A 12347-nucleotide genomic window follows, 5' to 3' on the forward strand; every position below is an offset into this window, starting at 1 on the left:
TGCTTAATTTTATCGGGAGACCAAAACCAATTCCTCCTCTCGGTCCCTATCGTAGTCTCTTATTTATAGAGTACTATACACACCTATACCCACCTTCATACCCATGGTGTAGGGGCCGGCCAAGCTAGCTTGTGGATCAAGCTAGGGCCGGCCAAACCTTGGTCTATGGGTGGTCGGCCCTAGCTTGAACCCAAGCTTAGGTGGCCGACCCTATTAAATTAGAAAAGAATTTTAATTTTAAATTTTTATTATGTGAAAGATATAATTTATTGGAGAGATTAAAATTAAAATATCTCTTTTAAGGATCTACAAAAGATTAAAGAAAGAGATTAAATCTCTTTCCTTATTTATAGATTAGAAAGATATTTTATTTTTTCTCTTTGTAAATTATTCACATGTTGAAAAATTAAAATTATAGAAATTTATTTTATCAACCATGAAGGGATTTTAAAGGAAATTTTATTTTTTTTTAAATTTCCGAAGACAAATAAGGAATTTTAATTATTGATTGAAAATTGTCTTGTTTGCTCTCCATGAGGTGGCCGTCCATGACATGAAGAATTAGGAAATTTTGTTTAATTTTTCTTAATTAATTCATGTCAAGGAAAGTTAAGGAATTTTATTGTAATTAAATTTCCTTATTTGCCAAAGCTAAGGATTATAAAAGAGGGGTTTTGGGAGCCTTCAAGGGAACAACCTCTATTTTTTCTCCCTCTTTTCTTCCTTGGTGTGGCCGGCCTCATCCTTTCTCTTCTCTCCATCCTTGTGGCCGAAACTTCCTTCATCTTGGAGATCAAGTGGTGGCCGGTTTCTAGCTTGGAGAAGAATGAGATAAAGCTTTCATCCCTTGGAGCATTGGTGGTAGTTTCTCTTCTTCCTTGGAGGTGCACTTGATTTGGCCGAACCTTGCAAGGAGGAGAAGAAGGTGCTTTGGTGGTTTCTCATCTCGGAAGATCGTTGCCCACATAATGTCCGAGGTTAGAAGAGGAATACAGTAGAAGACCTAGAGGTTTTTGCTTGCAAAAGAAAAGGTATACTAGTATTTAATTTCCGCATCATACTAGTTTTATCTTCATGTAAAAATACCAAATACAAGAGGCATGCGATTCTAGTATTTCGAATTTGTTTTCAATGTTGTGTTCTTTTTTTTTTCTTTTCCTTGTGATTTGATTATTCTTTTTGGTTGACCTAAAGTTATTTAAGGAAATTAAATATTAGCTTTCCTTAAAAAGCTTTGCCTAGGTGGTGGTGGTTGTTCCCATATCCAAGAAGGTCATGTGCCTCGCCATGTAGTCCTGGAAGCCAATTCTGGAAATTAATATTTAATGGAATTAATAACCTAGGTGATTTGGATCGAACGTGTTAAGTTCTGCAGGAGATCCAAGTCTAAACCTAAAAGAACAAGTAAATTAAACTTTGGATCAAACGTGTTAAGTTTCGCAAGCGATCCAAGTTTAATTTAAAAGAACACATCGTAGCTAGGAAAGGTTCAGACCTTTGTACAAAATTTTTGTATAGTGGAACCGTTAGGATTTCCGAGTAGCAACCAACACAAGGAAGGTACGAACATCATTTGCTACTAAAACATTAAGATTTGGAACTCAAGAATTGCAACAGTTCACACAACAGGAGGATCAGTTTCGCTCTATATTCAGAGACAAAGTAGATCACATACAACATTGTCTGAGTGATAACATTTGACACATTCTGACTATTCCTGGCAGCTCTGGACATAAGATAGCATTTATAAATATTTTAACAAACTATTTTCTAACAATCATACAAAAACCAGCTGGCAAGAAATTCTCTTGTTATGTTGTCTTCTCTAGACCACAAGCTGGGGTATATGCTACTTGGGAAAAAACAAATATGGTCATACAAGGCCTAGAACATCCTTTCTTTAAAGGGTATTATTCACTTGAGGAGGTTTTTAATGCTGCCAGAGCCCAACTTGGTGCTAATTTTTTTATTAGCAGTTTATTAAAAACAACAACCATGATGACAAACTCAACCAGCTCACAAACTGAAGAGACTCCTACATATGCACAAATTACTGAAGGAACTCATGGGTCTCCTTCCTCTTCTACAGCATTAATAAACAAAAAGCCACAACGACCTAACTATTTAACATTATCCCAATTAAAAGAACAATCTGCTACAACCTTCACTCAAAGAGCATCAGTAGCTCATATATTGAGTATGCCCAATACCATACCTGAAGACATCAACTCTTACGTTCGAAACTTAGCAGAATAGTCTGTATTACAAACCTTTATTGAATTATGTGAAGCCTTAAAAGACTTCCATAAAAATTTCCCTCCTGGGATAACTATTGTTTATGAAGCAGAATTTGACCCAAAACTCAAATGTCAAAAAATTGGCCAACATGTGAAGACTGCTAAATAGGGATATCCATGCCAGCTATTATATTCCTTCCGTAAGGTTAACTTGGACTATAAGAAGTATCAAGCAACCTCTTACAAAGGAAGGCTTATTGCTCCTTTTCTTCTAATGGACTATAGACTGCTTTACAAAGTTTGGATACATGATCCAGATTCTATCAAAGATTTTCCTAAAAAACTTCGTACTATTATTTCTTTGGCTCTCGAAGAAGAGGAAACATTTGTCGTATGCACTTTTGACAGCTTTCCACCTGAATGGCTTGACCTCAACATTGAACCAGCTAAACATCTGGTTAAGATTGACATCAATGAAGTTGGAGGTATTTAGATAGAACTTGAAGATTATCCTTCCGACCAGATCTTAATTGGGAAGCTCCTCCTACTATTGGAGATCAACTAAAGCACTGGAGAGCATCAGTACAAGGAATTAATTGTGCTTGGGACCATTTAACAGATCCAGACAATTACTTCCTAGTCGGAGAAACTTATACTGAAAAAATCCATTGGCCAAAAGATATGGGTACTAGATTCTTCCCTTTCTCCTTTAAAACACAACATACAACTTTGCTGCAACATTATCAAAGAAAGACTGAAAGATACTGCTAGAAGCGACTAGTTAGCTCAGTCCTTTCTGCTAGAGCATACAGAACAGCACTCCACAGAAGTATGCAGCCAGACCATGGTTGTCAAACTCGCGAGTCAACTCGTCGATTTTACGAGTTTACGAATTTTTCTTCCAATCTCGTGTTGAACTAGTCTAAAATCAAACACCCTTGTAAAATCGGTTGAATCGCGAGTCAAATCGTCAAAATCGATAAAATCGCGTTTTGAACCATCCATAACTCGAGTTTGTGGCAAAGTTGTGGGCTGCGTCATTTAGAGCCCAAATTAAGCAATAAAGGAAAGTAAGAAACCCTAAAATGCTAAAACAAACGCAGTAGAAAAAAAATGCACTGAGAGGCAAGAGTAGGCAGCTATCTTCATCCTCGATTACACAGATTCATTCATCGATTTTGCACTAAGAGCAACGATCTTCGAGAGTTCAAGAGTCGAGACTTCATCGATTTTGCACTGAGAGCAGAGATCTTCAAAAGTCGGGGCTTTGTTCGTTGATTTTGTCCTAAGAGCAGCGATCTTCTAAGATCGAGAAATCAGGTTCAAAGATCGCGAGCACAACTGCACAAGGTAAGTGTTTGCAGTTCAATCCCTTGTTTTTGGTTGCTTCTTTGTTCTGCTCTACCGTGTATCTTATTTTGCACCCTCATCTGGAGTGGAAATGATTTTGCTCTTCCGTATTCCATTGTTTTGTGTATTGTGTCTGTTCTGCGTCATTGTTGTGTCCTATTCTGCGCTTCTCTTGCCGTTCAAAATCTGATTATTTTGTTTGTTTAAAATCTGTTCTGCGTTGTTGTGTGTTATGCGCTTGTGTTTGTTCTTTCATCGTTCTATGACTTCTATCTTGTTCTGCCTTGCTGACACTGACATTGAACCTATATGACCTATTGGTTTTTTGTAATTTGGTTGATGTATAATATACTTGTTTTATGGGTTACTTTGATTTCTTATATTTGTATGCTTGTGAAATGTGAAGTGTGATTTGTAGTTGCTGGCTGATGCCTAATTTATTTTCATTTGCTTACAAGTTGTGCTGCTCAATGCTTATGCAAATTGCAATTATTTTTATCAGTTGTGCAACAGAAATGTCAACTAAAGGATCATCTAAAGGGTCTGAAAATTCGAGAAAGAATGCTTCAGGTAGTAGAACTGACCCGGGTTGGGAGCATGGATATGATGTTGTTGGTAATTCAAGAAAGGTGAAATGCAAGTATTGTGATAAGATTGTAAATGGTGGTATTTTTCGTTTCAAGCATCATTTAGCTTGCACTCGAAGGGATGCTGAGGCATGTATTAGTGTTCCTGATGATGTGAAGAAGAAGATGTTGTCTCTTGTATGCAGAATTGCTCAAGCATCCGAAACAAAGAAAAGGATTATTTGTTCTAATGAGGATTCATCAGACAGTGGTGAAGAGGTACAAGCAAGTAAAAAGAGAAAGGGAAAAGCAACAATGGAAGAATTTATCAAAGTTAAAAAAGGTAGTTCTCAAGCCGCAATTAATCTATTCATGAAGAAGGACATAAGAGAAGAAGCCTGCCAACAAATTGCCAGGTTCTTTTACACATCTGCCATTCCCTTTAATTGTGCTAAAAATCCTGAATTTACAAAGATGTTTGAGATAGTTGGAAAATATGGTTGTGGGTTTAAACCTCCATCTTATCATGAGTTGAGGGAGACATTCTTGAAAAAAGAAGTAGATAGAACAATGACTTTGCTTGAAGAGCATCGATTTGTGTGGAAAAAAAAAGGATGTTCTATTATGTCTGATGGATGGACTGACAAGAAAAGACGATCTATATGTAATTTCTTAGTGATTAGTGAGAAGGGGACGATCTTTTTGCAATCCACTGACACATCTGATATCTCAAAGACAGCAGATAAGGTTTTTGAAATGTTAAATGAAATTGTGGATAAAGTTGGTGAACAAAATGTTGTGCAAGTAATCACCGATAATGCAGCAAATTATAAAGCAGCAGGAGAGATGTTGATGTGTAAGAGAAAATGCATTTTTTGGACACCATGTGCAGCTCATTGCATTGATTTGATGCTTGAAAACTTTGAGAAAAAAATTAAAAATCCACGAAGTCACAATTTCAAAGGCAAGAAGAATTTCAACTTTCATATATTCAAGGACTCTTCTCATATTTCAATTAAGAAAATGTACAAAGGGAAGGGATATAATCCGGCCTGCTGTTACAAGATTTGCAACTGCATATTTGTCTTTGAGTTGTATTAATGAACTTAAAAGTGGTTTGCAACAGTTGTTCACATCTGATTTTTGGAAGACTAGTCGATTTTCAAAGATACAGGAGGGAAAGTTTGTTCAAAAGACCATTTTAGATGGGAGGTTTTGGCGTAATGTAGTTACATGTCTGAAGGCAGCAAGTCCTCTCATTAAAGCACTTCGATTGGTAGACTCTAAAGAGCCTGCTATGGGTTTTATTTATAAGGCAATGGAAGCTGCAAAGGAGAAAATAAAAGTCAACTTTGGCGGCGAGAAAAAACTGTAAGCATATGTGTTTGTTTACTAATTACTACTTTGGTATTAACTTTCATATACATAAATTTATTGATTAATTTGTTATTATATGTGATTTTTTGCAGTTATGAACCGGTATGGAAGATTATTGATGAAAGATGGAAAAATCAACTTCATCACCCATTACATGCTACAGGTTATTTTTTGAACCCTGTGTATCAATATAGCCTAGATTTTGAAGTGGATTCAAGGGTAAAAAAATGGACTTTATGACTGCATGGAGCGAATGATAGATGATCGAGATGTGAGAAGTGCGATTCATGCACAATTAGAATCCTTCAAGAAAGCAAAAGGGCTATTTGGTCGTGATGCAGCAAAGTTAACCATAGGTAAAAAATCTCCTGCAGAGTGGTGGGATTCTTTTGGTGATGATTGTCCTGAATTGCAGAATTGGGCTATACATATATTGAGTTTGACTTGCAGCTCGTCTGGATGCGAACGTAATTGGAGTGCTTTTGAGATGGTAAGTTCAAAAACTCAATTATGGTCTACTATCATGTATCTGGTATATGGTATATAATACAAATAATATTTCTAATGAAATGATATAGTTATAATTTTTGGTTGTTTGATAATTTATTTAGGTTCATACAAAAAAGAGAAATCGCTTGCATCAGAAGAAAATGAATGACTTAGTATTTGTTTACTATAACTTGAAGATGCGAGGGAAGAAGTCCAAGAAAGTTAGTCAAACTCCAACTACTTTTGAAGAGTTCCCCTCTGATGATGAATGGATAACTGAAGCACCTAGTTCTGCATGATTGAATTTAGTGGATGAAGATTATGATGCTAACATAAATAATGATCCTTTAGAGCTAATTAACCTTGTTGATGATGTAGATAATTTAGAGGACACGGAGATTACCAGTGCTCATGTAGGAGTTGAGAGTAACATAGGTGATAAAGATGCTATAGGATGTGATAATGAGCTTGATGGTACTGATGATTTTGATGCTGAGGATGAAGATGAAGATGGAGTTGATGATTTGGATGTCACCATGGATGATTTATCTTAGTAGTATTGCTTTTTCTTTAGTTTTTAGTCATCAAATTTTTATTGTTTTGGGATTTGGATTATCAGTTGTAAATTTGAACCTTTGTTAGTTTGTTTCCTTTTATCAAATTTGTGTTTATTTGGTGTATTAAATATTGGACTATTTTTGTGTGGAATTTTAAATTTGTCATTTTAAATTATCTTTTCATGTATCAGTGCTATTGAACCTTACGAGTGCTATTAAATATTGGACTATTACCAGTGCTATTGAACCTTTGTATCTTTTCATGTTAAATTTTCATGTTTAGTTTTTTTTATATGTGAAAAATGTTGATGATATGTGTGTTTATGTTTTTTTATTATAAATGTGAAATAGTGATTGTTCTTATGATGAATATATATTATTTGGCATTTTATAACTCTGTTTTTGATGATATGTAAACTCTTACGAGTTTACGATACGAGTTTATGAGTCCCTAGCCGAGTCGACACTGGAATCACGAGTTTGACAACCTTGAGCCAGACTTAGTCGGAAGCTCACAAACTCCCTCTCTGGACCTAACAAGTGACAATAACCTAGACAACCTAATAGAGACTTAAATGACAACATTTCCCCTAAAAACGTCATCTATGACATCTTTTTCCATTCACACAATACCAATAGCAACATCTACTAAAAACGTCATCCATGACGTTTTTTCCCCTCCTCTAACAATATGTCCACTCAACTAAAATGAAGTCATCTGTCCCTCACTAAACCTCCTTTTGCTTTCCACCTGTCCTCCACCAAGCCTCCTCTTTCCCAACCCCTCTCTTCTCTTCTCTCCCTGCTTTCCTTCTTCCCCAAGCAAACACTCTCTCCTCTGCCTATAACAGGCCCCCAAACCTCTCCTTTCAAGGCATCCACTCCTCCCACTACCATCGCAACTGTCCAAATTTCCCCAGTGCTCTTCAAGTGTGCTCAAGTGTGTTTGTAAGTTTTCTTTTGTAAGCTGTCTTTATGTACAAATATATAACTCTCTTAGTTTCTGTTTGCAATTCCTTATAAAATTCTCCGCTAAATAAGATCTATGCTTATTTTTATGATAATAAATTGAGTTTGGTAAAAATAAAATATTCTGTCTATCTTTTCTTGGTTATTTTCCTCAGTCCTTATCCTAGTAACCAATAGGTAAATGGTAACTGTATCAGGAATAACCAAAATCATATAAGACATGTGCGGGCTAAGTAAGAAGAGTATCCTTAATCCAAAATCTTACGCATATGCCGGGGCACTGATTAAACGGTGAGATCCTGAACAGGTGAGGCTCCCTGGAAAAAAAATAAGAACAGAAAGCAGAGTAAGCATTCAAAAAAAAAGAGTAAAAATTACTGCATAATTATATTTACTGCATCATTACATTACTGTTGTCATTTACTGTAATTCCGTAATTCATTACTACTATAATTTTTATTTACTATTTAATATTCAATGTTTTTACTATTTACTATTTACTGTTCACTATTCACTACAATTCACTACTACTATACTTACCAAAGCCTAAAAATAGTGGTATAAAAAAAGAGTAAAAATTACTGCATAATTACATTTACTGCATCGTTACATTGTTGTTGTCATTTACTGTAATTCTATAATTCACTACTACTATACTTTTTATTTACTGTTTACTATTCACTATTTTTACTATTTACTATTTACTGTTTAGTGTTACTATTTACTGCAATTCACTACTACTATACTTACCAAAGCCTAAAAATAGTGGTATCAAATTCACTACTACTATACTTACCAAAGCCAAAAAATAGTGGTATCAGAGCTTTAAGACCCTCCAAGACCTTTATGAACAAAATACAATTTAAAACACTCATTACGAAGAAGTTATTGATTTCTCTCAACAATTTGTTAAAAGTAAAGACACCGGTTACAGTAACACTGCACTAATAAATCAAGGAGACAAAATATTAGTATAACAAAATAACACAATATTGGCACTACTTACTTCCTTACTTTATAGGCTCACGGTTTTAGAAACTCAACTTTTTACCCTTGAAAGTCATATCAATAAAAACACCCATACAAGTGATCTAAAAGAAGCCCTAGAAAGTATAAATAAAAACCTTAGTAAATTGTCTTTAGGAAAAACAATTACCCAACAACAACCTACTACTTATAAGTTTCTCACATACAAGACCCAGGACCTCATTCCAAATGGATCTACGAACAAAGACACAAATTGAAAGCTTTTCTGGATTATCACAAACTTTAAGACAACCAAATAGAAACTTATCTGTGATTCCAAGGAGATCATCAACAAATATTGTTACTTATCAATTAGAAGAACTTATAGATATTGAACATAATTTAGATACCCTTTCTAACGAATAACTAAATACCATAAATCCAAGGAGAATATATAATCAAGGGTTATTATCCTTCTCTACATCACTCTATAGACATCACAGAACACAACCACTTTATTTACCAGATAGAGATGAAGAAAGATTTACACTCATGACTGAATAATCGACACGAACACTTTTACAAAGAAAACACCACTACATACATCTAGGACTATTAGTATTTGGCCTAAGAGGACTTACTAGAAAAAATATAGTAGCCAAAGTATTTTTAGTCCTTTATGACTCAAGATTTTCTGACAATGATAAGACAGTTATTGGACTTATTGAAGTAGATATGAATAGCAATTTAGGAAGTACCTATTTCTGTATAAACTTCAATATGACAATCCTAGACTTTATAAAACATATTAAAATTTTAGTACAATCTAGAGGGTATGGAGACTTTCAAAGAAATAATATCCAAATAGATATAATCTTTCTAGGAAAAATAATGACAAATATTAACAATAGTTTTAAAGTTCAAATTACTAATATCATTGAGACCCTTACTACAAAAGGTATTTATTTCCTCAAACCTAAGGACTTTTCATCTACTTTACTTGCCGGATTAGATTGGACTTAATTTGGAGCTAAACACTAAACCACAAACTTTACAACCAACGGAATCCATTATTTATAAAGATAGACACGGTAGCTCCATAGTAAGATTTCATAATTACAAACCCTCAACATCACAAGAAGAAGATCATGAAGAAAATCAAAATAATATGAACTTAATGAACATAGAATATAGCACATTGGAAACTCATACAAACAATAGTGTTGAGAATAATTATTTATTTTATGATGACTTAAATAAATATGTTTACATCCCATTTGAAATAGCTACCTATTTCACTAAAGAAGATTTAGAAGAATTAGAAACGTTTGACCTTCTACATCATAAATTAGAGTCTGACTGAATGTTATATTTTGATGAGGACAATAATATAATCGCTAAAAAGCAAAATTACTTTTCAACAATAAATTTAATGAATCCAGCCGAATCTAGTAGTACTAGTAATTTCATACCACAACCATTACAAGTAAGATACCCTGAAAGCTATATGAGAACTATGGATTATGGAGAAGGACATCCTCCAAGAACAAAGATTACCCCATATACTAATAATAATCCTTTGTTGAGAACAATAGGAAAAAGGAGACCACCTGAAATTACTTATTTTGGCAAAAATTCAGTCTTATTAAATATTGGAGAATGCGATGATCCACAACTTTATGATACCTATTTAGAACAGTGGATAGTCTCTCTTAAAAGAGATTATCAAATCAGACATGAACTAGACATAGAAATAGGGGAAGCCATGATAAGAGTAGGGGAAAATTACTTAGGCGATGTTGTCAGGGCAACAGGAGAAGCTTATAAAATCACATATCCTGAGGAAGTAGCCAAGATGGCCTCACAAGGAAATAACATACTCAATTTTTGCTATACAATTCATAGGTTGTTTATCGCCAGAGACGCTAATACTGGATTAGATATAAGACAAAGAGAAGTTATGAGAGACTTAGAACTGTTGATGCGGTTTGCACTAACGATTTAACCCAGGTTTTGATGAATGACAAATCAGGTTAAGTTAGCTTGTTGTTGTCTAACACTCTGATCGAGTGTGCAGGAAAAGTCCAGACAGGTCGACGGGCTGACCAGATGTCTGGCACGAAGCCCAGCTAGGTCGACGGGCTGACCGGATAGCTGGCGAGAAGTCCAAGAGGGTCGACGGGCTGATCGGACGCTTGGCGAGAAGCCCAGCTAGGTCGACGGGCTGACCGGATAGCTGGCGAGAAGTCCAAGCGGGTCGACGGGCTGACCGGATAGCTGGCGAGAAGCCCAGATGGGTCGAAGGGCTGACCGGGCGTCTGACAGGTAAGTAAGGTAAGTCACTGGAGGGGAGTGACTGCGAGGACGCGTTCCCGGGAAGGGAACATTAGGCGTCGATCCGGCTTAGATCCATTTCGGATATCTAAGTTGAGATCGTGACTAGATTCTGGTCTTGGAAAGACGGAATCTAGGTCATACTCTGTTTTGCTAAGTCATATTTCTTATACTAAACTTATAAACTGTGCTAACACTTTATTTTGCAGAATCTATTTTTGTCTCGGACTAACCTTGTTTTGCAGGAAAGTTGTTCGCTGGAAAAAGGTGGTCCGGGCGCCCGGAGGTGATCCGAGCGCCCAGAGGTCCGGGCGCCATGGAGGCAAAATTTATCCTGACCACGCGTCGCCACTTGGAGCTCGCTGGTTGGACTTGCCACGTCTCACCAGGGCGCCTGGAAGGGATCCAAGGCGCCCCGAGCTTCATATAAAAGATGGGGCGGAGGCAGAGATCAGTATCAACTTAGAACTCTTAGACTACTTGCTCTACTGCTCTGCACTCCTGCGACGCTAATGAAGATCCGACAATACGCCTTTTCCTCGTCTTTAATTCTTGTCGGTATTTGTTTTATTTTTATTAGCATTTATGTACTTTAAATTGTAATAATATTTGAACTGCTAGTGATTGCCCAACGAAAGTATTCAAGGAGTACGAGCCTTCGAGTAGGAGTCATCACAGGCTCCGAACGAAGTAAAAAACATCGTGTTCATCTGTCTAAGCTGTTTTATTTCCGCTGTGCTTAACTCTCTTATACTCGTTGTTTTTCGAATCGATATTCACCCCCCCCTCTATCGACGTTTCACAATCCAACAAGTGGTATCAGAGCCGGTACCGCTCTGATTTGGTGCAACCACCAATCAAGCAAAGGGGGGTCGTTTTAAAAAAAAAAAATTGATATTGTTTGTCTTTTAAATAAAACCTTACGCCTTTCATTTTTTCCCTCCAAAACGATTTTTGAAAAATACATCACCATCTTTTCACCATTATTTAGTATTTAAAAAATATTACATTTTCAAAATTTTGAAATAATATTTTTTCAAATATTTTATTAATATTTTAATAATATTTTATTATTTTTTCTGAAAATAGTGAAATATTATTTTTTTCAGCACTGCTAATCCAAGACCAAGTCTTGGGATTTTTTTCTGTTTCTCTGTGTGCAAGAATAATGACTCTTCAAGAAGGACGGAACCCCTGCGAACCACCACCATACGATCATGAAGACTTCAACTACTGGAAGTGATTAATGGAATGCTTCTTAGGAAGTGTAGACATCGATTATATGCTAATTTTGAGGAAACCTTCTCAAAACTCGGAACTGAACAAAAAGGTAAGTAACATTATTTGTAATGTTTTACCTAACAATATTTTATGCAGATTAAAAAAGTACAAGAATGCATATGAGCTGTGGACCCAGTTGATCAAGCTTCACGAGACGCCGATGGAGCTAGAAGATCAAGTTAAAGTCAAATATGGACTCGAGTCAAATCCAACGGAGAAGC

General features: G+C 35.8%; 1 protein-coding gene across 1 annotated transcript; it reads left to right on the forward strand.

Annotated features, from left to right (window-relative positions):
* The first annotated feature begins 4468 nt into the window (after window positions 1-4468).
* LOC122055179 lies at window positions 4469-6573 on the forward strand. The gene is made up of 6 exons (XM_042616558.1): window positions 4469-4957; window positions 5280-5524; window positions 5623-5693; window positions 5791-6020; window positions 6142-6307; window positions 6398-6573. The coding sequence occupies exons 1-6, from the start codon at window positions 4469-4471 to the stop codon at window positions 6571-6573; spliced, it is 1377 nt and encodes a 458-aa protein (XP_042472492.1).
* Window positions 6574-12347: the final 5774 nt, after the last annotated feature.

Source organism: Zingiber officinale, chromosome 3B (genome assembly GCF_018446385.1).
Source record: "Zingiber officinale cultivar Zhangliang chromosome 3B, Zo_v1.1, whole genome shotgun sequence".
Lineage (NCBI taxonomy): Eukaryota > Viridiplantae > Streptophyta > Magnoliopsida > Zingiberales > Zingiberaceae > Zingiber > Zingiber officinale.